The sequence below is a fragment of the Pygocentrus nattereri genome, chromosome 13, assembly GCF_015220715.1.
Source record: "Pygocentrus nattereri isolate fPygNat1 chromosome 13, fPygNat1.pri, whole genome shotgun sequence".
Taxonomy (NCBI): Eukaryota; Metazoa; Chordata; class Actinopteri; order Characiformes; family Serrasalmidae; genus Pygocentrus; species Pygocentrus nattereri.
In genome coordinates this window covers 10,209,822-10,237,743 of record NC_051223.1, presented here as the reverse complement: position 1 = coordinate 10,237,743, position 27,922 = coordinate 10,209,822, and the positions used below count along the sequence as shown (strand labels likewise).

General features: G+C 40.6%; 1 protein-coding gene across 2 annotated transcripts in view; it reads right to left on the bottom strand.

Moving 5' to 3' along the window:
• The window catches only part of taok2b (TAO kinase 2b), a 47,646-nt gene extending 20,610 nt beyond the window's left edge, over window positions 1–27,036 (bottom strand). For both annotated transcript variants that reach the window (XM_037544056.1, XM_037544057.1), the window contains exons 1-14: window positions 26,541–27,036; window positions 23,739–23,879; window positions 20,560–20,631; window positions 20,286–20,387; window positions 19,501–19,546; window positions 18,508–18,604; window positions 17,280–17,393; window positions 15,421–15,512; window positions 14,174–14,267; window positions 12,982–13,063; window positions 10,881–11,048; window positions 9,164–9,370; window positions 5,836–6,204; window positions 4,444–4,572 (exon numbers count right to left, since the gene is read on the bottom strand). In XM_037544056.1, the coding sequence (XP_037399953.1) occupies window positions 4,444–4,572; window positions 5,836–6,204; window positions 9,164–9,370; window positions 10,881–11,048; window positions 12,982–13,063; window positions 14,174–14,267; window positions 15,421–15,512; window positions 17,280–17,393; window positions 18,508–18,604; window positions 19,501–19,546; window positions 20,286–20,387; window positions 20,560–20,631; window positions 23,739–23,870 (1,704 nt within the window). In that variant the 5' untranslated portion in view covers window positions 23,871–23,879; window positions 26,541–27,036. The remainder of the gene's footprint in view (window positions 1–4,443; window positions 4,573–5,835; window positions 6,205–9,163; window positions 9,371–10,880; window positions 11,049–12,981; window positions 13,064–14,173; window positions 14,268–15,420; window positions 15,513–17,279; window positions 17,394–18,507; window positions 18,605–19,500; window positions 19,547–20,285; window positions 20,388–20,559; window positions 20,632–23,738; window positions 23,880–26,540) is intronic.
• Between the last annotated feature and the right edge of the window lie 886 nt (window positions 27,037–27,922).

The following is a 27,922-nucleotide window of genomic DNA, read 5'->3' as shown; positions in this document are numbered from 1 at the left end:
TAATAACCATTCCCACACTGTTCTGTGCATGTATTGTACCTTTACACTTACTGTGTGTCGTTTACAATCTCATGTAGGCAAGTAGCGGGTGATGCTGCTTCTCGTTTTCGGTGTGTATTCATCCACTGAGTAAATATGCACCATTTACTGTAAATCGTAATATTTTATTATTTGTAACATTCCTTTATTGTTAGAATTAATATTTTAAATATATTTTCATACATTTTGGGATTTTTTTTTGTAAAAATTCATCAAATATATATATTTTCCACAGATCAAGTTCCGTAGAAAACCTGCGAAGTAGTGAAAATCCGCAATATATTTTTTACATTAATATTTTTTGAAAACCCGCGATGCATCGAGTCTGCGAAAGGTGAACCACGAAGTGGCGAGGGAACACTGTATATTTGATTTTCTACAGTAAATAAAAAAAAAATGTTTTGCACCACATGTATTTATCAATAAATAAATTTTATATATATATATATATATATATATATATATATATATATATATATAATTTTTTTTTTTTTTAAGCCACTTTTGGATAGTTATACAGTACTACTAAATTTGCCAAAATCAGGTCGACAATATTAGCATTGTCTGCCATCATGTGAACCTTGCTAGCTGGGTAGTTCACTCTGACCTAGGCAGCAGTATGAACGATTGACTGACGAACTAACGAAACGAAATTAAACTCGAACAAGGAAATGTTGAAATTATGTTCAACTAAAACAAGGAAATACTATGAGTGTGTTTTATTTACACAATGAACAATGGAAATGGTCAAGTAATTTCACCAAGCAAACGGCAAGAAATGGGTTGCAGTTTGTCTTTCAACGTAAATAGCTCAAAATAGCTGTCAATCAAAATCGGATTCAGCCTTTTGACTGATCCTCCAATCATCTTGCAGAAACTCCATGTACAGACCCCCACCCACAGCTCCATTCACCCCAAGAGACGCTCAGCGTCCGGGGGCGGGACAAAATCAAGGCATTTATCCAATGACCGGCGAGTTTCGAAGCAATGAACAAACCCACTCCAGGCAGTCCTGTTGAAGTGAATAGATGCTCAGCTTCTACAGGCAAATGCACTGACGCTACGTGATAAGTAGCGGATTCTGAATGAACTCTTTGAGATTGTGTTCTAACGCATTTGTAGTCAATGAAATGTTAACACAGCTGTACATATTTGACTATTTAATGTTTGACATTTTAGGGGAAGCTGAGCTTCCCTTGCAGAGAAATCGCCATTACTCTATGCATCGCTACTATGCACCCTTGAACTATAACTTTTGAAACACTGTTCTACAAATTTTCCGTCGCGCTGTAGGATCGGTAACATATACACTCAGTGTGTGTGGGGGACAATAGACAATAGTTAATCACTTCACAGCAGGGGAGTGGGCTACATGGGGGCTGGTTTCCCTTATGAAAGTTTTCGTAGCTTTAGTCATTCTAGTGTTCTAGTCTCCTCTGCAGACCAGTGTTGAACGGTATACACCTCTCACTATGACGCGATGAACATGCAGAACGGGCTTAAACTTTCCGATAGGGAATGTAATCGGATACAGGCGTTTACACAGATATTTTTCTTCTATTTAACGAATTATTTACAGGATTACCCACCTCGATCAATCAGATAGAAACTGTATTCCAAATGGCCATGATCAGATTAGTCTATTCCAATTAAGGTGTTTACATAGACATATTGTATTCCAATTGAGCTATTGGCTGGATTATTAAGAGATCATTAGGCTGGATGTAAATGGGACTATTGTTTGAGGAATAAACTATACAGGGCATATCCAAAACAGACTGGTAATGTTGAGTACTTTATACTAACACACACACATACATATATATATATATATATATATATATATATATATATATATATATATATATATATTTATATTTATATTTATATTTATATTTATATTTATATATATATATATATATATATACACATACATACATACATACATACATACATATATATATACATACATACATACACACACACACACACAATTATATTAACAGTTCTTTTGTTCCGTCAGAGTTGGGTTCATAACCTGCATGTACAGTATGTGTGTCAAACTAGTGTTTGTTGCTACAAGTTATTGCGAAGGTAGCCCCTCATGATGCCGAAGAGAAAACTTGATTCTGAAAACGGAGGCTTTCAAAACTGATGGGAGGCTGAGTATATGTTTACTGACATTGCCGGTAAACCTGTTTGTCTCATTTGTGGCGCTATTGTGGCTGTATTCAAAGAATTTAATCTAAGACGGCACTATGAGACAAAACATCAGGATAACCTGAAAGACCTGAATGCAGAGCAAAAGATACAGAAAGTAGAAGAGTTAAAAAAAAGAACCTGACATTTCAGCAGGACATTTTTCACCCCTGCAAAACCACAAAGTGAAGCTGCTGTGAAAGCAAGTTTTATCGTGGCGAAGGAGATCGCTCAAGCAGCCCGGCCATCCACCGAGGGAGAATTTCTGAAGAGCTGCATGATCAAGGTGTGCGACGTCGTATGTCCAGACAAAAAACAGATTCTGGCAAATTTAAGCCCAAGTAGAAATATGGTTGCTGATTGAGTTTGTGAGATGGCCACTGATTTAAGAACACAGTTGAGTGAAAGAAGCAAAAACTTTATTGCATACTCTTTTGCTGTGGATAAAAAGCACTGACATGACTGACACTGCACAGCTAGCCATCTTCATCTGTGGGGTGGACTCCAATTTGTGCGTTACAGAGGAAATATTGGACATTAAATCGATGCACGGGACAACGACTGGAAAGGACATTTTTGAAAACCCATGTCAAAGTGTAACCGACATGAAACTGCCCTGGGACAAACTTATTGGACTTACAACTGATGGAGCACTGGCTATGTGCAGTCAAAGAAGTGGACTAGTGGGAAGGATGCGAGTGAAGATGCAGGAGGAGAACTGTACTGGTGAGTTAACAGCATATCACTGCATCATACACCAGGAAGCACTATGTGGCAAAGTCCTGAAGATGGACCATGTAATGAGCACTGTAACGCAAACCGTAAACTTTATCCGGCAATTTCAGTCCTTTATGTGGGAGATAGATTCAGAGTTTGCCGACATCCCTCATCATACAGAGGTGCGTTGGCTAAGTCGGGGAAAAGTTCTCAACAGAGTTTTGAGCTCAGCAACGAAATCTGTCAGTTCATGAACAGTAAAGGAAAAAAGACTCCACCGTTTTGCGGGATGAAAAGTGGAAATGTGAGTTGGCGTTTCTGGCTGACATAACAGCTCATCTCAATGCGTTAAACCTCCAGCTCCAGGGACGTGACCGCATGATCACTGACATGTATGACGCAGTGAAATGCATTTCAAGGGAAGCTGCTTTTATGGGAGAAACAAATGCACCAGAGCAACTTGCCTCACTTTCCCTGTTGCCAAGTAATGCTAAACCAAGTCGGCACAACTTTGTTCATAAATACGCACTTTGCTGACAAACTGAGCGCACGGAGTTCGCGCGGCACTTTGGGGACTTTGAAAAACAAAAAAAGAATTTTGAGTTGCTTTGCAACCCATTTGCAGTCGACATGGAAACTGCACCTGTGCAGATTCAGATGGAGCTGATTGAGCTGCAGTGTAATGAGACACTAAAGGCAAAGTACGACACTGCAGGGCCCACAGTTTATTCACTCCATTCCCGCAGCAATGCCCCAGCTCTGTCTCCATGCGGCTTGAACCTTGTGCATGTTTGGTAGCCCATATCTGTGTGAGAAGCTGTTCTCAGTGATGAAGACAAACAAAATGGCACACAGGAGTCATCTCACTGATGAGCACACCTGCAGTCCATCCTGAGAGTCTCCACAAAACTGGACCTCACGCCAAACATAAACGAACTTGTTGCCAAAAAAAGATGCCAAGCATCCAGCTCTGATAAAATGGCATAAGAGCAAAGAAAACAAGCACAAAAAAAAAAGCACAAAACTGATTTATATTTCCAGGTTTTGTTTTGTAGCATGTTCATATTTCTAACTTGTATAATTTTAAGTGGATATATTTTTATGGAGAGCAAGAAATTTGTTATTTAAAGTTAATTTTTTTTATTCCAGAATAACATTCCTGTCTATTTTTATTCATATTTAGGTTCAAAAAACATTTAGTTTTAGTGTGTTCAATAAATGTTTATTCTGTTCGGCCCGCAAACTAAAGTGTGTTTTGAATTTTGGCCCCCTGTGCAATTGAGTTTGACACCCCTGATGTAGAGAGATCACATTTCTATAATTTCTGTCAATCTAAAACAACGAGCACCACACTTTACATCGGTTCACTAATGTCAGACAGTTCTCTTAACAAGTACAACACCATCAACAGAGGATGTGAAAAGCTCACACATTTAAGAGAGAGCTTACGGTACAATACACACAGTAAGTGGTTTGTAAGATGAATACCTCCTTCAGCTGCTCTTTGCGCTGCCTATACTGACGCTTCTGAGAGTCTAGCAGGGTCGTAAGCTCCTTCTTCTGCTGGGCCAAGATGTGCTGCTGAAACTTCTTCTCCTCTGTTGAAGCACCCTTGGTCTAGAGTTGGCGAGAGAGTAAAAACTGAATGATCGTAGAACAAAAAAGACCTCAAGATGGGGGAACTAGCTTTTGTGTTCACGTACAAGTCTAAGTGACAGATGAAAACAGGTATTATGATAATTTGCTGAGATAAAAAGTAAATTTTTGGTCAACATCCAGTATCTGATATAGTCTAATCATAAATGCATAATGTGAAGTAACTTCACCAAACGGTATTTATTCCCTGTAACCACAAAGCAGGAGTTAAACCACAGAGGGATTATTTTCGGTGTGTTGTTGGGCAGCTGTGACGGTCAGACTGAAGGCTGAATTTGCATGTTGTTCAACTGATCGGCTGCTTCGAAACCATTTACAGAATCACTTCATTCATTTCAATTGTTATACTATTATACTGTTACATGATTCAGTGATCATTCTACTTTATTTAGGGCAGTGGTCAACAACCGAATAGATAAGATGAGCCATTTTGTCCTTTGAACAAAAAAAACGATCCACCTTGGGAGCCCTAACATTTTATGTCCATTTTACCATCTCGACTGTAAATATGTCTCAAAAAATATAAAATAAATGGCCAAAAAAATCTAAACTAAAAGATAACGCAAGTTTACTTTGCTCTGCTTTAAGCTTTGGTTCATCTTTAACTGCTTTTCTCGCATCTCCAGCAGGAAACTTTCCCACCAAAGTAGAGTTCTTGTAAAATGTCTCAACATTCTACTTTTTATGAGGCTAAAGTTTGTTTCTCATTCGCCAGCTTCTTGCTTGAATTTTCCCGTTCCACCTTAAATGGAGATGGAATGGGACCATCTGAACAAGAAACTGGCGAATGAGAAACAGACTTCAGCTTCATGGCTTTTTAGTGTTTGTCAGGTTCTCTTTGCAGATTAAACAAATCAGGAAGCCAGCTGGAGTCATTATAAAAGCAATTTAGTCCATTTGTATCAAATTATTATTTACGTCTTAAATCTCTCTCTTTGCCTTGTCATTAGCTGCTAGCTCGGTATGACTTGTCTGTGTCGCTATGGTGACCAGCAGTCTGCGTGCCAACCTTCAGGGTTAAAGGGTGAATCAGCAGTTCTACATTGGTCTTAAACACTGGAGTTATTTACTGTTAAACTGTTTTGAATGATCAGCAGAACTTTATTTTACCACAAAATAGGACTATTATTTTTACCTAAAAATCTAGTTTTGCTGTGGAGCTGCATGTTGCCGAACCCTAGATAATCTTCTCCCTCTGTCCCTCCTTCCCCTCTGCTTCCTCACCTCTTTCTCCAGTATAGCCTGGTGCTTCTTTCCGAGCTTGTCGCTCTCGCTGGCGAAGTTGTTCCTCTGCGTCTCCAGCTCCTTGTCCAACCGCAGCTGGTGTTCATCCATCTCGGCCTTCAGCTTGTTCTCCAGCGCCATCAACTGCTTCTGGTGCTGCCGCCTCATGCGCTTGTAGCCAGACATCTGCTCCCGCAGCGCTGAGCCCTGCTCATGCTCCTGGATCTGACGCGTCACCAGCGAGGCTGTCCGGATGGTGGCAAAGTGGTCTCTGCCGCGGCGCCGGCGGCCACCGCCTCCGCTGGACGGGCCCTGTTGCTGAGAGTCCACCTCCGGCTGGTAGGGGTCATCGTAGATGTTGTCATGGCTCTGGACAACGGAAAAAAAAAGCAGGACAGGCTTGAGTCAAACGATAGCAGTATCAGGACAGACTGTACCAATCATAACGGCTGTCAGCTATTGAGATGGACAATTTAAATGTCAGACAACAAAACACCTGCAGCTTTTAGTGCCCAAATGAAGGGTGTATACATCTCGTAATCTTTCCGTTTAATGTGTGGTCCATGTCCTACATCAGTCCTGATACACTGTTCCACACATTCTACAGCTGGGCTAACCAGCACCTCGTTTTGGGCTGTAGTCATGCTTGCTAAACTGATAAAACTTTCCTTGTGAAGCATGAAACTGATAGGCGGTATGGTTCAAAGTTGTGCAAAACTAAAAGAAAATGTAATAAATCCCAGCCTGAGTAGAATCTTTTTGATAGGGTTCTATATAGCACCAAAACGGTTCTTTATGCTGATGGAGAATGTGCTATAGATGGCTCTACACAGAACCTTTTTTAAAGGTTCTACATTGCATCCAAAAGGGTTCTTCTATTGTTACAAGCTTGACATCCTAACAATAAAAGAACCCTTTTGGGTGCTATGCGGAACCCTTGGGAAAAAAACTTTCTGTATAGAGCCATTTATTCTCTGTGAACATGAATAACCCTTTTTGGTGCCATATAGAATGTTTTTGAAAAAGGTTCTAAATGGAGCCTTTTTTTCTGAAAAGGGTTCTATATAGGACCCAAATAGTTTTTTATTATGACGTCAAGCTTGTAAAAATACAAGAACCCTTTTTGGTCCTACATAGAACCCTTTTCAAAAAGGTCCTATTCAGAATCATCTACAACACATTCTCCATCAATCTGAAGGACCACTTCATGATGGACCGACCCATTTTCTTTACTAAAGAACCCTTGAAGAACCATCATTTGAGAGTGTGCAGTGTTACATTACTTGCCATGCTGATACGGTTTACTGGACAAAAAGTGCTGTAAATCTTAACGGTGGCCTCTCAACAATATTTCTACCACCTTTCTCTCATCCGCGCTGGAAACCAGCTCAGACAAGCTTCTTTTTTTGGTAAAAGGGCTCTCGCTCACCTCCCACCACGAACCACGTTCCCCTGTATATTGTTATCAATCGGCTATGGGTAGTGGGCACACTCAGACAAAGGTGAACTGCACAGAATCACACAAGCCTAGAACAGTAGAGAAGTGAAAGCTGCAGAGTAAGGCAATGCCAGCGACAGGAATGTGTTTTTTTTTGGTACACAATGTACAAAATCGTGTTTCTGCTCTAACACACCTAATTCAACTCGTCTGGCAGTTACGCAACTCTTGAAGAGCTGAGTCGTGTGTGTTGGAGCACTGTATACAGCATGCTGAGGGTATTTCACACAAAGCTGTGAAATCTAACATGCAGTCCTTTTCTCCCATATGGAACTGACAGCATGAACAGTTAAAGGGCTTATAGTCAACAGTTTTCTTTCTAAATTTACTTTATCCCTCTCAAAGTGTATGTTCGGCATAAACAGCAGTGATTCTTTAACATCTTCCAGCTTCTCTTAATCCTTCTGCATTAAGTCTAATACACTATATGGACAAACATATTGGGACAACCCTCCTAATGATTGAATTCAGGCTTTTCAGCCACATGCACTGCCAACAGGTGGATAAAATTAAGCTCATAGTCTTGCAGGCACGATAGACAAAACATTGGCAGTAGAGGGTCACACTATAGAGCTCAGTGACTTTAAACATGGCACTGTCATAGGACGCCTGTGTCACAAGTCAGTTTGTGAAATTTCTGCCCTAGACAACCATAAGTGCTATTATAATGAAATGGAAGCATCTAGCAGCAACAACAGCTCAGCCACAAAGCAGCAGACCACAGAGCGCTGAAGAGCACAGTGTCCATCATCTGTTCAATTACTGACTAAAGAGTTCCAAACTGCCTCTGGAAGCAACATCAGCAAAAGAACTGCATGTTAGGAGAGTCACAAAATGGGTTTCCACAGCTGAGCAGCTGCACACAAGCCTAGGGTAAAAATGCACAATGCCAAGCATCGGATGGAGGGGTGTAAAGCAGCGCCACTGGACTCAGTGGAAATGTATTCTGTGAGTGATGAATCAGCCAGATGTGGGGTTGTTTTTCTGGGATTGGCCTAGAACCCTTAGTTCCAGTAAAGGGAAATCTTAATGACACAGCAGAACAAGACATTTTGGGCAGTTGTACACTTCTAACTTTGTGGGAACAGTTTGGGGAAGAACCTCTCACGTTCCAGCATGACTGAGCCCCAGTGACCAAAGAAGCTCCAAAAAGGCCTGGCTGGGTGAGTGTGGTGTGGAAGAGCTTGACTGACCCTCACAGAGGCCCTGACCTCAACCCCATCAGACACCTTTGATATGAACTAGAACGGATATTGAGAGCCAGGCCCTCTCGTCCAACATCAGTGTCTGACCTCACAAATGCTCTTCTAGATGAATGAGCAGAAATTCCCCACAAACACTCTCCAAAAATTTGTAGGAAGCTTCCCAGAAGAGTGAAAACTGTTAAGAGCTGCAAAGGGGACCAACTCCATATTAATGCCTATGGATTTAGAATGGGATTCATAAAAGCTTCTGATCAATAATGACCAGACAGCCTGTTTTGGATTCATTCACACATGATGAACCCAAAATGCGGTGTTACCACAGTGTAGTTTGCATATACAGTGGGATCCAAAGGTCTGAAACCACAGTGAAATTCTGAGACTTCCTTTTTCATTTAACCCTGGAATTTAAAAGTTTTTGGATTTTGAGAAATCTAAAACAAAGAAGAGTTATGAGAAGTAAAACAAAGAGGAAATATTTAACAGAGGCATTTTCACCAGTGATCTCAGACTTTTGGACCCGACTATATGGACTAGAGGGTCAACTGGACTGGTCAGCACTTGTTCATGTTTACAATGACACTTCCAGTAACCTTTCTCTCTCTCTTTGACACCTTAGGGTACTGACCAGGGGTTTGTGCAGTACGGAGCTGTTGGAGGTGACCGTGTGTTCGCCCTCCTGCATCATGGCCATCTCCCCGCTGTCATCTGATCCGTCGGCCAGGCTGTTCACAGAGGAGCTCTGGGAGCTGGCGCTGATGGACATGGAGGGCAGAGAATGGGAGCTTTCCATGCTGTTCACTGTCCCTGTCCGCAGCATGTACTGCTCCACGTCCTGCGGGTCAAGAGTTAAACAAAGAGGGGAATTAATAAAGCCCAACATCACCCACTAAGCAAACTAGGTGGACCATAATAGTGTGAAATAACAATGCATTCACAAGTGATCACTTCTGCAGCTCAGAGAGATGCTACATTTAGGCTTAAGCACACAGTTTACTGCAATTTCAACAAATGTAGCAGCATAAAGTGTCAAATATACTAACAAGAATGTCAAATAACCAATCAAATGCAGGATGGTGCGAAAAATAAGAGAGAGTCAAGTACTAAATCTTATAAACTTCAGCTCAACAATGGGTAATAAGTACGCTCAGCATCATATGGCTGAGCGCATAATTAGAACAATTACTTGCGACCAAACAACAAGAACATTAATGGCAAACTCTTTAAATTAGTCACTATGCATAAATCATTGTCAAGGCATACACTCTGGAGTACCGTAATGCTCATAATACATCAGCAGTCTACCAATTATTATGCCTTTTAATTGAGTTTTAAAAAGATGAATTGTGAAAACAATGAAAATACACATTGTGATACACATAAAAGAGCACATTCATCAGGTGATTTCGTATTGTAAGAGACAATCTATCAATTTTCACAGTCCTAATTTGGTCTAGTTTCTTTGCAAGCTCAACCAATTCAACTACTGAAATAATTTTCTCTGCTGTTTAGCAAAACAGATGGGCAATACGGCACAGTGTGTTTACATGCACTCAATAATCCGATCATAATCAGATTTCTGCATTTATCTAATTATTCAAATTGTAGTGTAAACAGCACACTCCGATTTCTTAGATCAGAGTAAGGCCTAGAAATCTAATTAAGCAATCCGAAGAGGCTAGATTTCAGCTCAGTAACCAGATTTCTCCTTGCTGTGAACTCTTACTCTGATTTCTTTCGAATTTAAGTTGATGATGCATGTTCATATTTTCAGGTAAAGTGGAGCAATGTCTTTAAAAAAAAGCGGCAGCATGAAGTTCAAGTTCTACACTGAGTTTGTCAAGTCTCTTTCTGCGAGTTTACTGACTGGATGTAAAGCAGAAACCCGATGACTGACTGACTCATGTAGATTCAGAGTTTCCCCATTATCTGATTAACCACAGTGCATGTAAATGTGTTGATCGGATTACTGACACAATCTGATTTTCCGCAGTTATCAAATTACCTGCAATGTGTAAACACACTCATTGTGCCAAAAAGAGTAATCATAACTTGCCCCATTTAATTGGATTTAGTGCAGAGCAGCTGAATTGTACTCAGTTTTTCTATCTGTCCCATCATATTAAACCAAATTAAATATTAATGTATATTTAAAATGTATCAAAAAAATGTTTAAGTTTTGTAAAACTAAGCTGAACTAAACCAGTGGCTCCCGACTCCCCTGCTCAAGTAATCCACTAATTAACAAGTCCTCCGTGTGAGACCTGCACCATCAACAATCATTTAAAACTGTGGACAAAAACTGCTAGTTATTGGAGGTTGTTCTTCTCAGTAGTCCCACCTACCTCCTCTTCCTCCACGCCCTCGGCAGCAGGGCCATTGTGTGTTTCCTGGAAGAGGATCTTCTTCATTTTGCGGTACTGAAGGTTGTCCAGCTCTCGCACGGCGTCTTTAGTGCGTGCGATCAGGTCCATCACCACAGTCAGTGGACGCTCCCGACACAGGAAATGATGCTAGACAAAGAGACGGAGGGAGATAGACACGGAGGGGGAGAGAGAGAGCGCGAGAGAGCGACGGAGAGGGAGAGAGAGCGAGACCGAGCGAGAGTGAGAGACAGACAGAGAGACAGAGAGGGCGACAGAGACAGACATACAGAGAGAGGGAGAAAGAGATTCAGAATAACAGCAGAAAGGATACTTTACTCAGGACCTCTACAGAAATCTGCTTAAATGCCAGAACAGAACGCCCTAAGAAATCCATTTACTCTGAATGCCAAATTTATTCATCAAGTACTTTCAAAAACGTTTGGTACAAAGATATAATGATAAAGTTTTACTTAAAACCTGAACTTTTTCCACTGCATCTGTAGCATACAGCTGATTACTCCTAGAACCCGTCGATGTACCGTTCTGCTCATAGTATGGCTGTATGACTGCTCAGGTCACTTGGAAAATATATCAAATTGAACTGCTATATAGATATCAAACTTCACCTTCAGCATTAGCATGTTATAACAAAAAACATTTAAGAAAACTACTGAACAATGAAATTTAAACAGAAATTAAGTTTATAAGGTAAAAAAAATGACAAGACTAATAGCCAGACACTTGATTTAAGACAACAAAGAGGCTGATTCAGGCTTATTGCAAATGCTTACAACCTCTTACAGTTCAGCTGGTGGAAGTTAACTTTCTTATACAGCATCTGCAATAGCTTTGTGTCTGATATTAAAACTCAAACTCAACAGATGCTTTTTCAATTCATATTTGCTCAGGTTCATTATCAACTGTGGTTTATAACTGTGCTGCTATTTTCATTCAGCACATGTTTACTATCTATTTACTATTTTCTAACATCTCACTGATATTCCAGTGTAAAGCACTGGGATTTTGTAACTGAAAATGAAAAACTATTGATAATATTACAAACAACATCAATTACGTGACCATCATCTTTAAACTAATCCCATTATAATTCCCTCTTAAACATCTCAAAGCTGAAACGTTTAAACACTGCCCACTGCACCCACTGGCCCTTAATGCATCCTGAATGGTGTATTTTCAGCACCGTAGCTGAAGTGCTACCGATGCCACGTCTAAAGGGGACAACAATCATAAAAACAAAAAGGAAGAACTGAAACGTAGAAGTAATTTAACAGGCTTTAAAGTAGAGAATGTGTTAATTCTCAAAAGAAACAGAAAATATTGGATTATATAACCGAAATATGCTTAGGCTAGTATGAAAAAAAATGTGATAATTTATTTATTTGTCCAGCAGGTTAAGTGCAAATAGAATAAAGTCTGCACAGTTTGTGTTGGTCATCCACTAGTCCTTCATCAGTGGTCACAGGACGCTGCCCACAGGATGCTGTTGGCTGGATATTTTTGGCTGGTGGACTATTCTCAGTCCAGCAGCAATACTGAGGTGGTTAAAATCTCTAGCAGCACTGAATTGTCTGATCCACTCAGACCAGCACAACACACACAATCTTAGCACCTCCACGTCAGTGTTACTGCAGTGCTGAGAATGATCCACCACCCAAATAGGACCTGCTCTGTGAGGGTCCACTGGGGTCCTGACCACTGAAGAACAGGGTAACAAAGTATCAGAGAAACAGATGGACTACAGTCTGTAACTGTAGAACTACAAAGTGGCACTATATGGTGAGTGGGGCTGACTAAATGGACAGCCTGCGTAGGTTTGACTTAATGAAGTGGCTGATGTGGGTATGACTGATCAGGCATATCTGTTTCTGTGTCCTCCTACTATTTCTCTGTAAACTCGCTCTTCCACAGTTGATGGATCCTAATTCTAATAATTGTCTGCAATATTTCAGTTATTCACTTGAAGTCAACAGCTAAGTACAAACGTAGCTAATTCTGATGAAGCCGAACAATAAAGCGAAGCGCAGAGGAACAAGAGCTTTGATGCAGTTATGAAATTCACCTTCAGCAGCACGTCAGAGGTAGGTCTGTCCTGGGCAATCTTCTGCAGACAGGAGTCCACAAAGTTACGGAAATAATCTGACCTGAAAAACACAGGACAGCCTGGTGAGCATTACAGCAAGAGGAAGGTGCTAAAACCTGGAGGGCCCGTATGTGAGGTAATCAGGTGTGAACAGGGACCAGAGAGAGAGAGAAACAGGTAGAAAGTGGTCTAACTGGGAAAAGAGGGAAAACAAAATGCATGCAAATTAAAAGGCCCACATTTGGCATCAAAAAAAAACTTTGCTTCTACAGATTCGATGGATCCTAATTCACATCTATAGTGTTTAACTTTTTTCCCCTTGAGGTAAACTTACATTTGTGCTGCTTTATGTACCAAAACAGTTATAACTGATTTTTACATCTCAATGTTCCTACCTCTCCATCTGTTAAACACGCTATTTATGTTACTGTGCCTTTAAGCCTGATATGTAAATGACCTCTGTCCTGATTGGCTATCCTGTATTGTGCCTCATTCAAAAACCATCCAGAGCTGAAACACTCATATCATGGCTGTCCAATGAAAACTATGATTTCTTTTTATTCCTACATCAGTTCAACACACCAGCTGTCCTTTACGATGTTATTTCATGATGAATGGACCAATAGAAATGCTCTAAAATCACTTGGAATAAAGTGTCTTTACATTAACTTGCACTGGAACATAAGAGGGTTTTCTATGGGTCCTTTAAATAAACATTATGTTTTCTTTCTGGAAATCTGTCCAGTTTACATTCACAATAATGTGAACAGTTTTTTAGGACCAAAAGTAGAAAAAAAGTAAATGTATTACTTCATGTGTTTGGTCATATTAAGCGTTGTACATTATTTCATACTGTTTATAAGACAACACATTTGTTTTCTGGCAATTCCTGATACAGAGTCACTTACAAAAACATGGAACAGAAGCAGAACAAGTTATAACTTCATTTATATAATCAAAACAAGCTCCGCCAGGTTTGTGAGACGTTCTTTTAGCACAACATAGTACTCAACTAGCACAACTAAGGAAGCACGGCTCATTAGCTCTGTTATTTCTAATACTGAGACAGTTACTGGAATTACCACGATTGTATGCTTTATCAGTATCTCCCAGCACTAGAACAGATATGGGAATAATGAATAAGTGATAGCTGGAGGAGCTGATGTCTCACCAGTGATTAGACTGCAGGACTGGGCTTTCGTTCTGGGCGATGTGGTATAAGGCACTCATAGCATTCATGTTAAACAAGGGAGGCTTTCTTTCCGCTGAGAGAGAGAGAGAGAGAGAGAGAGAGAGAGAGAGAGAGAGAGAGAGAGAGAGAGAGAGAGAGAGAGAGAGAGAGAGAGAGAGAGAGAGAGAGAGAGAGAGAGAGAGAGAGAGAGATTACATTTTTTGTGCAGAATCAACTTAACCTCATTGTTTTCACTTTGCCTTATTCTTGCACATCGTTTGAACAGTTGTTTGTCAGCAACTTGCTCTCATCCTCCTTCGGGGATTCACTCATTTACTTCAAATGTGCACAAAAAAGGTGAAATGGGTACACAGTCATTCATAAAGCAGTCTCTGCTGGGGCAGCACAAATATGGACATAACACCAAAAACCTACACAGTCTTCTTATAAGTGCCCCCATAAGGTATTTGGATAGCTGTACAATATATAAACCCAAGTCCACGCTTTCTTTCTAATTAGGTTAATGTTGCTCTTGTAGGCAAACAAAACACGTCCTGTGAATAACTTTATGATGCTCACTAAACGGCCAATTTTGCCGAAATTCTCATCTTTTGATGCAAACTGGGTGATCCTGATTTCCTGTAGTGTGGACATAAGCAGTACCCTCACCAATCACAAGACTGATGTGGTCTGTTCTGCCCACACAGCGTCTAGAAAGCTGGGATCAGTCTCTTCCGTTTGAAAACAACAGTACAGTAACAACTGTAAGAAGGACAGTCAAAAACACCAGCATTTCTCCATCTGTGCTTTACAGTAACCTTAGCGCAGTCTGGCTGGAGCTCTTCTCCAGGCTTTCTCTACCTACAGAGTCTCCTATCAATCTGATCGTGTCCTAAAAGGACTTTTCCTCAACATCTCATGAAGTAACCTATGAAAACCTTTTTTAAAAAGGGTTCTATAAAGCACCAAAAGGGTTCCATTGTGTTACAAACCAAAGAACCATTTTTTGGTCCTATATACAACCCCTTTTGCCAAGAGAGCAGGAGTGTTAGGGCTTGACATATTCATGGTAATGCTGTTAATAACACATATTGCAAAACAAAGTGGAGAAAATAAAAAACAAAACAATTATGAATCAATTTTAATCTTCATCACTTTCACAATTTCTTCATTTTTTTGCTGGAGAAGGTTCAACCAATATAATAACCAATATGGGTCTACTCTTAGGTAAATACTTAGTTACTCACCCAGCTCTATACAGGTGATGCCGAGTGACCACACGTCCACTTTCCCGTCGTATTGGCCCTCATCCATAGCCAAGATCACCTCTGGAGCCATCCTACACCAGGTACATTAATTATGTTAACAGACTGCCTGAATAAGGTCGCCAGTGTCACGCTGTACAGACTGGGTGATTTGTTGGCTACATTAGTCTGCAGTTTACCAAGAACATGCATAGCTGTGCTCATTCTGACATTATCTCAGACAGCATGTGTGTCAACAATTCTTTACGATGTGATATAATTTACATACAACATACATAAGATGTTATTAGGGACAACCTCATGTTTGTCTTACTGTACCCACAATGGAGAACATGTTAACCCTTGGTTCTGTTGTTTCAGCCAAGTAAGGCCCAATCCCATTTCATCCCTCGCCCCTACCACTTAGCCTTAACCCTCCATTTTGCACGTTCAAGTGGGTGGTTGGGGTGTCTCGTTGTTGAGCTAGAGGGGTGGGGTGAAGTGTTGGGACTACATGACCCTCCAAACTGAGGTTTCTCAGAGACTCCAAACAGAGAGATGACAAAAAAAGAGAAACTTTATGTTGAAGAATTACAATAACCATCGTATTGTCTTAGTTTAATGGTATTTCAGTGCATTATGGACCTTTTCTTCATAAAAAGCATTAAAAATTCCTAATAGTTCACAAATGTCTCCGTAGCTAGTTACATTTCCCATTGCACCTTAAATGGTGTAGCAGTTACATTCTGGCGTCATCAGAACTACTGCACCATTTAAGGTGGAACAAGAAAATTTGAACAAGAATCTGGTGAACATCTGACTTCAGCTTCATATCACTGAAGAATTAGGGGTGGGTGATAATAAATAATTGCCCCCCTCTTTGAAGGCATATGATCCCTAAATGTAACTAAAGCCCAGCAGTGAGGAGCTGAACATTATCCTCCTCTCCCATCACTGCAGACAGGCTGGGTCGCCCTACAGAGCAGCGCTAGTAGCTGTTAATGAAGAGATGCTCTTTATTTGAGGCTCCCATTTCATAGAGGAAGATTTCAACGTCTACTCCTTGTAACTCAGTTTCAAAGGGGGCAAGGTGACACTCAAGAACAAGGGGTGGGGTAAAAATGAGAAAAGAGATTGTGCTAAAGTCTTGTATGTAGTCCCTTATCACTGCAGCCATAACCCTGTAATTTACTTTAGTCTCAAAAGTCTCAAACCATAGGTGTGTAGAGTGCAGTAAGCCTATACTCGAGTAACTGTATTATTACTTCAGGGAAATAATGAACGTACTACAAGTATCTTGCAAAAAAAAAAACAAAAAAACAAATTGAGTAGAAGTACAAAAGCTCAAAACTACTTTGGTACTGAATAACTTATAGAATTGCAGTGGAACTTTAGTACATCCAGCATTTATCAGTAGAGGACCTGATGTGTTACTGGTCTAATCTATTTTTGGATCCTTTTGTACTAAAATAAAGTGCTAAAGCTCCAAGGTGAGATGAGTGAAGCAGAACAAGCAACAGAATGAAATTAAACAGAAAACAGAAATAGGAACTGAATGTTAACTTATCTGTTATCTAAAACGGAACTGAATACAATGCTGAATACTTTACTCAGTAATGCACCTGAGTAGAAGCAAAAGTCTTATTTGAAGTGAATGAAAGTACAGATCTATCAAAAATACATGGAACTGAGTAAATGTAACCACTTATTACCCGCTCTCAATGTTACACTGGGGGGTACACTTCTTAATGCCAATTCATCTTGGCTGTTGTGATGTGCAGCATTTGTTATAAAGCTTCATTACAATTCACTAAGATGTGTGTCTTATTGCGGTTTATGGCTCACAATCTTGAGTGCCTTACCAGTAGGGTGTGCCTACAAACGAGTTGGCGGGGGCGACGATGGAAGCAGAGCCAAAGTCTCCCAGTTTGACCTGGCCCGGCTCCGTCAGCAAGATATTTCCAGCCTTCACGTCCCTGTGAGGACACGTTACACAGAAAGCGCCATCAGTGATGGTTCCAAACTGACATATACAGTTTAAGAAAACATTCGCTCTCACTCAACTCCTCTTAAAATGAAATTTCTTCCTAAAACCCACTCACACGATTTTCATGAAGATTCTGACATTCACCAGCGTTTTCTTATTCGGGATTTGCTCTTGGGAAGAAAAGAATCTACACACACTCTAGAGCACAAAGGTGAGAACAGTTATGCGCTTTAAGAACACGTCATGAATCTGACGTTGACTTTTTCTTAGGATCTTTCTCAAGAACAAACGATGCGTGAATAAAGAAATACATTATTTATTGCCAAAACTATAAACAATGTATTCTTGGGTTGATCATGTAAGCTGATAAATAACCACCCCTTTCAACTCTGTACTGGCAAAAATCTCACCAAGATTTAGTGGCTTGTTTTATACTATAGACAACAGTCATTAGTACGACCAATTAACAGGGACTGACAAATTCTGGGAAGCGCCGCCCCTGATTCATGGTGATGTCATTTTAAACCCTTATAATAAAAAAGCTGAACTCAGTTTGTTTTTCTACTGAAAGTCGATCCATTTTTCCCCAAATCTGGGCTATAAACTATAAACAGATGGCGTCTATTCAGTGATCTGCTCTGTAACATTACTTTTATAAAATAACACAAAGAGCATCTGAGATTTTTGGCTTTCAGCAATAAATTGTAAGCATATAGTAATATGTATAGATCATAAGACTCATGTTCTATTCATTTGAGGGGCAAAAAAAAAATTCATGCAGTTACTGAATAATTTGACTTGCATGTAAATTCAGATGGAAAAACAAATATACCCACAAGCATAATAAAGGCACAATACAGGACAACCAATCAGTTTTACATACATGAGTCTTAACAGTACATTCATAAAATGTTCCTGTTTAGTTATAAGGGATAAATAAAAAATGAAAGATCATAAGTGGACCTCCGAACAAAAATAAAGATGATGTTATGATAAAAAAGATGATGTGTTAAATTATACTGGGTGATTAGACCCTCTAACATTACAATAGAAAAAAATCTAGTCTCCATCACCAACACGAGCTGGAGGGACTGAGTCTCTACCTGTGAATCATGTTGTGAGAGTGGAGGTACACCAGGCCCTGCAGTGCACCATGGATGATCGCAGCAATTTCCACTTCCTGCAGTGGCTTCTTGTGCACTGAGGGAAAAGAGGAAGAGAGGGAAAAAAAAAAAAAAAAAAAAAAGAAGTTCCCATTTTTAGAAGGTTCTCACAGTAACAGCATTCCTACATCAATGTGAGAAACTCATACAGATAGAATCCGGCTGTAATGCATAACATTCAGTATAATGCAAGAACACACAATCTAGTATTACTATCATAGGATTTCAACTGTAAGTCACTGCACACGCTCGCTGAGCATCCCTAACAAGGTGGACAACAAAATCCGTCATCTAGATCACTGCAAATCTCACGACTGACATTTGTTTTTTAAGCTTCTGTCTTGTGTTAAAGAGAAATTCTTCTGATTTCTCCAAATTTCTGCACAACACAATAGTTAAGATGTAAAGAGATGTAAGATGTACATGAAATGACTGTATGACTAACAAAGACTAACACGTTTAAAATTAGGCTTAAAATTGTCCTTTTAAAGCTACCGGGAATATGCTGCTTAGCATTTCACTGACGATCTTGTAATCCGCCAGAATAGGTTACCGTATGGCTGTAAATTAGCTAGTAAATCTTTTAGTGCAAATTTTTGCAATTATCCATGCATTTCAAAAGGTGAGGGAAGCTTAACATGTTCATCAGAGACTTGCAAGTTGGAGAAAAACTAGTGGATATACACACACAGGAACAACGATGAAAAACTGACTAGTTAATTCACTACTACCAAAAATAAATAAATAAATAAATAAATAAATAAATAAATAAATAAGCGAATCTTTCATTTGCAAAAAACTGCAAAAATGAAATGAAATCTGAAAGCTGGCTGGTTTTGGAGTATAGCTGACTCCTACAGTGGCAGTGGAACAGATGACCACAACATATTTTTTGTTATTTCAAGAAAAGCTCTGAAAAGCTCATTCACTCACCTTCTAGCAGATCTGAGGCTGAACCCAAACAATACTCCATCACCAGCTGAAAAAGACAGGGGTTAAATAGAATTAGGGATGCAGACATCTGTTGATTTAATGCTTTAATAACATCTTTAGAGGGCAGCCGTGAGTAACATTAATGCCTTTAGAGGGCGGCGGCGAGCAACGTTGCTGCCTTTAGAGGGCGGCAGTGAGCAACGTTAATGCCTTTAGAGGGCGTCGGCGAGTAACGTTTGTTAATAATGTTAATAATCAGGTGAGAGTGTAACAAGTGAAATTTATTCAATGTTTTACAAACTGCACTAAATCCAATTAAACACTTGCTTACGATAGAACGAAACGTAGTTAGTGTACCATAAGCACAGATGATGACGATAACCACAATATGCTCAGAAAAGCATACTGTGACATAATTTACTACGATAAAGCTAAAATACTGTCATATTGCCCAGCCCTGATCTTTAGATGTGCTGAAGTTAACTGATTCGAGTTAAAAGAGACAAAGAGCCTGTGAGGCTCTTTCATTTCCATAACGATCCACAATCGTACTTAAGTGTGAGAAATGAAACAGCAGTATCAGTCATGGTAAACTTAAGCCAATAGAATTTTCCTATCAGTACACCCTTAGGAACAATGGGGAGAAATGCTTTGTGTGTGTCAACAAGCGGAGGACAGCGCAGAAGAGATACTGTAATAAAAAGGAAACGGTGCTACCAGGTCAGTACATTCTTCGCTCAGAACAGCACAATCTCTGCCTCTCCCACACAAACTCACTCACTCACCCATGCTGTGTGCTCTTTCAAGTAGCAGCCTCTGTACTCCACAGTGTTGGGGTGCCGCAGCTTCTGGAGGAACTTCACCTCTTTGATAATATCCTGCCACTTCTGCAGCAGGAATAAGAGAACAATGCAAACGAGTCACGTGTCTATCCAGCACCAAGCTCTTGGCATGCTCAAGGGCCTGAAGGGCCCAGCATTCACTTCACTACTTTGCTCTTTCTGCAAGCACGCCTAACTGCACCGACACGGCGCATTTAAACGCCTCTCAATTTTTCACCTCGTTAGATTGCTTGCCACTGTAGGACATCTTCTTAATGGCCACCACCTCATTGGTGCGGATGTCATGGGCCTGCAAAGAGAACAAGAGAACAGTTTTATTTGCTTTATTTCTATTCGCTGTATTTTCCTTCTCTCAGGCCTCGCCCACATATACACAGATATTTCTGAATTGCATTTGATTTCAAAAATATGTTCTTGCCTGCACAGCAGAGTTTTTGGAGAACTCTACTTCCACACAAGAAGGCAGAAAATAATTTAACCCTCTCCTGCAAGACGTTGCCTCAAGGCAACAAACATTCACCTCACTTTACAATAATATTGTATACACCAATCAGACACGACATCATGACCACCTCCTTGTTTCTATGCTCATTGTCCATTTTATCAGCTCCACTTACTGTATAGGTGCACTTTGTAGTTCTACAGTTAGACTGTATCCATAGTCCATCTGTTTCTCTGATACTTTGTTACCCTGTTCTTCAGTGGTCAGGACCACCATGGACCCTCACAGAGCAGGTACTATTTGGGTGGTGGGTCATTCTCAGCACTGCAGTAACACTGACGTGGTGGTGGTGTGTTAGTGTGTGTTGTGCTGGTCTGAGTGGATCGGACACAGCAGTGCTGCTGGAGTTTTTAAACACCTCAGTGTTGCTGCTGGACTGAGAATAGGATGATTAGCTCATACTGTAACAGCAAGACAATGAGCTCTGACTTTACATCTACAGGGTGGATCAACAACGAAGCTGCGTCTAATAGAGTGGACAGTGAGTGGACACAGTGTTTAAAAACTCCAGCAGCTATGCTGTGTCTGATCCATTCACACCAGCACAACACACACTAACACACCACCACGTCAGTGTTACTGCAGTACACACCTACACAGAAACACACAGCTCTTTTCAAGCTCTCTTGCAGTTCCTTCAGGAAATGCACATCTAGTTGGTTATTCTCTCTCTTTGTGGGCACTTTCAAACCTCCTTTTAACATTCAGTATCATTTTTCAGTTTTGTGAATTTGCAGAAATATGTTTGTTGCCTAGATGCAACACTATGCGACAGTGGTATAGATTTAGCCAATCACAAGCCAGATCCCACCACTTCAGTGAACACGGATCTATTTCGCCCCATTTTCGCACAGTGTCGCCTTAAGGCAACATACTCCAAAAGGTCCCCTGCACAAATTACTACTTAAAATTATTTGAATAAACAGGTCAATTTTATGCAAGAACAGTGAATCAGATCTATTTTTTAAATTGCTCTCATAACGTGTGCAGTAGAGGGTTAAGAAAGCTCTTGCAAGTATGCCAGCCCCGTAGGTGGCGATAAAATATGACATCAAATGTCTCAAGAATAGTTCTACGAGAATTTGTTGTGCAACACATGGAGCATTTTATGAAGAATGGCTCAATCCCAAATCCCAGAGGGCTCCCTACTCCCCGTGAAGTGCACTACCATTATATGTCAAACAAAAAGACGTTTGTGATCCCTACTGGACACGATGCCATGACCATGTCTTAAACTATTAAGGGGCGCACATGCCTTTTGGAAGTAAGAGTTAATGCAATGTATAAAAAGTCTTAAATGTTTCCAAATGTACCACTCACCCTCCTAAACTGAAAAACAGGTCAGAATTCACTGTTTGAGAAGTCACAGAATACAGTTGCAACAATTAATCGATTAGTCGTCGACTATTAAAGTAATTGCCAACTATTTTGGTAATTGATAAATCAGTTCGAATAATTTAAAAATAAATAAATGAATAAATAAAATTCCCTTATTCTAGCTTCTTACGCTTTAATATTGTCTGGTTTCTTTACTCCTCTGTGACACCAAACTGAATAACTTTGGGATTTGGACAAGAAAAGAAAATCATCTTGGGCATTGATCAGCATTTTCCTGACAGTTTACAGAACAAACGACTAATTGGTTAATCGAAGAATTAACCGACAGATTAACCGACAATGACAATAATCGTTAGTTGCAGCACCGTCAGAGAATACAACCCGTTTACATGCAGTCGATCAGCAGAACCCGCCTCACACTGAAGTTGTGATTCAAGCTGGACTGCCTTTTGAGTGATGCAAAAAACAAGGCCAATAAGAAAAGAGTGAGAGACCAGAGAGGTTGCAAAATGGGAAATAAAATTAAAATAAAATATGGGCCCTTTAAAAGAATACTCCTACACACATACATAATCGTATAATAAAAAGCTAAATTTCTGTAAAAAAAAAAAAAAAAAAAAAAAAATTTCGAGATTACTGTCCACTCAGAAACTGTCCGGTCATCATTTACGGAGATGTGCAAAGTGATGCATGCACAGAGCGGTGGCCATGAGGTCAGTGATTCCAAAAACAATATATGTCTTTTCCTCAGGAAAACACACTTTAAAATGGAGATTTTAAATGGTCAACTCTGCAGAAGGACCGTCACGATGATGAAATTTGAGCTGATGAATAATTGCAATTTGTTTCATTTGTATGCAGTTGGTAGAGCACAAGCCAAAATCAGCTAAATTTTCTGTTGACAGCCGACAAGAGAAAAAATAGCTCATGCTCAAACACAAAAAACATTACTCATCTTTCGCCCTCTAGGAGCGCTACTGCACCATCCCCAAATTACTACCTTCGTTGTTTCAGTAGTACCCAAGGCTCGCATTTCTGTGTTTATTTAAATGAATTTGTCTAAAGAATGAAAATGCACCCAATTCAGACTGATTGCTGCAACATAAACATATCGCTGTTGTTGGAAGAAAACCTCGCATCACCAAAATGGAAACCTTGCATTAACCTTACTGTTAATGCAAGTCAATGGAACCAGACGTCTTTCCAAGTAATTTTTGGTCGTTTCTTTAATCCATCCATCATTAAAACCACATACAGCGTAAAGGCCAACAGAGATTTTATAATTACGTCAAAAACGACAAAAACGTCCAAAATGGAGAGGCGTTTTCTTCCGACAACTGCAATATGATTATTAAAGCTTACGACTGTGTTGAATAACTGGTCAGGTCAAATAACTGCAATCAGGTGATTACGTAATAATTGTGGGGCTCTTCTGCAGAAAGTTTTCCAAAAGCTGCATTTTTAGTGACCTAAATGACTAAAAAAATTTTTTTCGACATCCAAACATCCATGATACATGTGGGTGGGGCCTATGCTGCCCCATCAGCTGCACTTACAAAGTAGACGGCTCCGAAGCTGCCATGGCCGATCTCACGCAGGTCAGTGAAGAGTTTTTCCGGGTCCTCCCTGTAGAAGAGCTCAGCCACCTCCGGGTCCTTCAAACTCCCTGCCCGCACACTCGACGGCATGGCCAGCGCCTTTTCTCACACACACACACACACACAAAGAAAGAGAGCGAGAGAGCGAGAGAGAGAGAGAGAGAGAGATGCATGATGAAAACGCTTAAAAGCAAAGCACTATTGTTAGACAGCCATGCATAACCACATAAGTAGACAGCTCAGGACGACAGCCATATAAAACCTCTCTCACGCCTAATTACAGTAACACTTGTTGAGAGAACAAACTGTTCCCTTAAAGGCGAATTCCACCAATTTTCCCAAAACATCTGCACTATTCAGTCGGAGCGATGTAAACAAAGTCATTTAGAGCATTCTGGTGTGAAGGGGATCTTTGTAGAAATTATTTTACAGAACTACAGGCCATTGTAGGGATGTCTTCACAATGGTGGTGATAGGAACCAGGGTACTGACATGACCACAACGCAAATATAGACATTTTATTTACTATCCAGCATCTACACGTCTCTTCTGAGCCTTTGGGGGTTATTTGGGACTATGTACCTCTCCACAATTAATGGCTTTAGAAAAATGCATTATACACTAAAACTGAGGCTTTAAATGCATCAGACATCTGGCTCCTGTCACCACCACAGTGGTAGAGTCTGTCAGTTTCCCTAAAACAGAGCATCTCGCATCAAACCAACCTGAACGACTGTTCCAATTCTTAGTCAAGGAATGACAGACAGTATGAAAAATTTAATGCCACATGTGCTCATTTAAATGTATTATTTTCCTGGAGAACTAGCTTGCGATCCTCTAGCCCGCTGGAGAATCTAGGATGTAGCACCGCTTTCACATGTGCCGTGCTAATAGGGAAAAAAGGGACCTATATTCCTACAACAAATTATGAATAATTGATTCCTACAACCAATAATAGAAACTCCAGTCATCCACATCAAACAAGACACTGCCAAATACACATGAGGAGGGTGGCACGTGCCCCACATCGAACTCAGCGTCCGGCACGAGAGATTGCACAATCGAAGTGATGCTGGGGAGATCTGGTGGCCTCACAGTGCGGCTGTCCATTAAACAGATTCAAAAAAGGGGCAAAACAAGTCCGATAGATCTCATTGGACCAGAACTCTATGTACTGCACATCAAAACATTTAACCATAACAGAATATCAAGTCCACTGTAGGTTTTCATTTAACATAATGAAGTGGTCAAGATGAAAACAGTCTTTCAGGGTGGTTTGATTTGGTGTGAAATGCTCCGTTCTAGATACACAGATAGGAACCAGATGTCAACCTCTAAAAGTTCCCTCACAGAAAGCTACTAACACGACATGGTTATGAATTCACTGCCTGACATCTCTAAAACATTGTTTTTTTGCCAAAGTTGTGGCTTAAAATTTATTATAACCCATTTATTTTACTCGATTCATTGGGAAGGGGCACATACTGGACTTCATAAAGCAAAACAGCACCCAAAGAAACATATTTCTTCAGATTTTCCACTCATCAACACTCCAAATGAACCTCAGAAGACACGTGTAGGTTCACTGCTGGTTCTGGATAAATAAAACAGCTATATTCGTGTTGCAGAAACGATGCCTCCCGGTTCCTATCACCACCACTGTAAAGAAAGCACACCGAACCACTGTGGATGACTTTACATCTCCAGGACTGAATTATTCAGAAATTTTGGAAATCTGGTGGAATTCCCCTGTAATAAATATAAATCAAGAACAAGCTAAAGAAAGCTAAACTTGCATTGGATGGTTTTGCCCATTGTAACCAAGCACTGTACAAGAAAGAGTGCAAACAAAGCAATTTAAAGAATAAAACTCTGGATAAAAATTATGACTGTTGCAGTCACGTTACCAGATGCTGAGGTAAATTTATAAAACTGCGAACGTGATTTAATCTTAGATGTAGTCCCTGTTCTTATATCTAATAAATAAGCATAATTGCAGGGTTTTTGGACTGGACTATCACTAAAAACAAGACAACAACAGAAAACGACGAAGTCCAGTGATGCGTGGATGGATGCTGACAGTGTTGAGAAAGAAAAGGGAAGCGAAAAACAACACAACGCCAGCACATAAAAATGGTTTTAAACCCGAAATGCAACCAAAATCTCGTATTACACACAGTTTAGCCAACAACATGTGTTAAATCGAGATAATATGCAGCAATCGTTTGGGTTTCTGTCAGCGGTCTCACTCGCATAATAAAAACGAGGCCAGCTGCTTGCTAAGCTATCATAATTTCACTCAATATTAACGGTAAATTTGCAACTAAAGACGGATAAATTTCACCTAGAAATCGTTATATGTCACCAAAGAGGCTATAAACTGGCTTTCTGTCAGATTATTATGTGAAAATTTCCAACTAAGATAGCTAAACCGACGTCTCGCAAAAACACAACAAACGAGTTAGCTTGCTAGTCTAATTTCCCGTTCCACCTTAAACGGTGCAGCAGTTCCATTCTGGCGCCTGAAGCGCCAGAATGGAACTGCTGCACCGTTTAAGGTGGAACGGGAAATTAGAATAGGAAGCTAACTTCAGCCTCGGAAAATCGTTGGACATTGAATCGGAACACTTACACCGCAGCTTCTCAGACCCCAGGAAAATGAACCGTGGCGTTAAGACGTTAAGATGTTTAAATGGTTATCTGGCTGGGTTTATCGTTTAAGAGGCGATGTGCGTTTGTATTTTAGCGTCTTTTTCTCACCGTGGTTTACAGGCTCCACCGTAGCTAGCTAGTGCTAGCTAACGCTTCGGCCTGGCGAGCAAAAATCCGGTCCTTTCTTCCTTTTCTCCGTCTTCTCTCAACACCAACTAGCCACTTTTGAAGGGAGAGCCATGGATTTTCGTCATTTGATGCTGTTCTTGGCCCGAATAGAGACTGGCAGCTGGATATATGGGTGTTTTTTCGGACTAAAAGCGGCGCTGGCCGTAGCTAAGGAGACACCATCAGCTGATCCTCAATGAAAAACGGCTGAACCGCTTCAGAGCGCCCGGCTTCCCTCCGCTCCAGCTCCCATCCTCAGCACTTCTGCTCATTACGTTGGTGTCATTCGTTTGACTCGCTTCTGTCCAACACCAGCATCTCCATTTCTTTTCTCTCTCTCTATTCAGTCCGATTTTTTGTGGGTGTGATGGCGGAGCGGGGCGGGAGCCGAGCGGAAAACGGAAAGCGGAGCTCCGAGTGTCTCAGCGGCTCAGAGTCGGTTCTTTTGAATCACTCCTTCCTTTGTGAACCGATTCACCTGCCCCAAATGTTGACGCCTCAGAATCTGAATTTGGATCAGAATTTTTATTGTGTAGTGTAAAGTGTGCAAAATGTTGAAATTTTTTTTGTGATGTCACATACAGTACTGTGTGAAAGTCTTAGGCACCCAAGACACATTTTCAAAATCAATTTATTTGTGTAGTTTGTGTTTATTTGCTGAGAAAAGTGTTAATATTTGAATAAACAAAATGTATACAATGTTTATATATATATATATATATATATATAAACATTGTATACATCATCAACGATGATGATGATTTTATATATATACATATAAAATCATCATCATCGTTGACCGCTAGTCCAGATAGGGTCGTGGTGGCGGTTGAGAGAGCAGAGAATCCCAGATGACCCTGTCCCCCACAATATCCTCCAGCTCATTTCCGGGGACCCCAAGCCAACCCATTCCAACTTGGATATATAAATCCTCCAGCGGGTCCTAGGACGACCCTGGGGTCTTGTCCCGGTAGGCCATGCCTGGAACACCCCCACCGGGAGGCGTCCTGGGGGCATCCAGATCAGATGCCCGAACCACCTCAGCTGGCTCCTCTCAATGCGGAGGAGTAGCGGCTCTACTCTGAGCTCCTCCTGGATGACTGAGCTCCTCACTCTATCAAATAACGTGTAGCCGGCCACCCAACGAAGAAAGCTAATTTCCTGCCACTTGTATTCGCGATCTCGTTCTTTCAGTCATTACCCACAGCTCATGACCATAGGTGAGGGTCGGGATGTAGATTGACCAGTAAACAGATACTGCTGCTGCCTGTCCCACTGCGGCTGATCTCACGATCCCTCTTCCTGTCACTTGTGAACAAAAC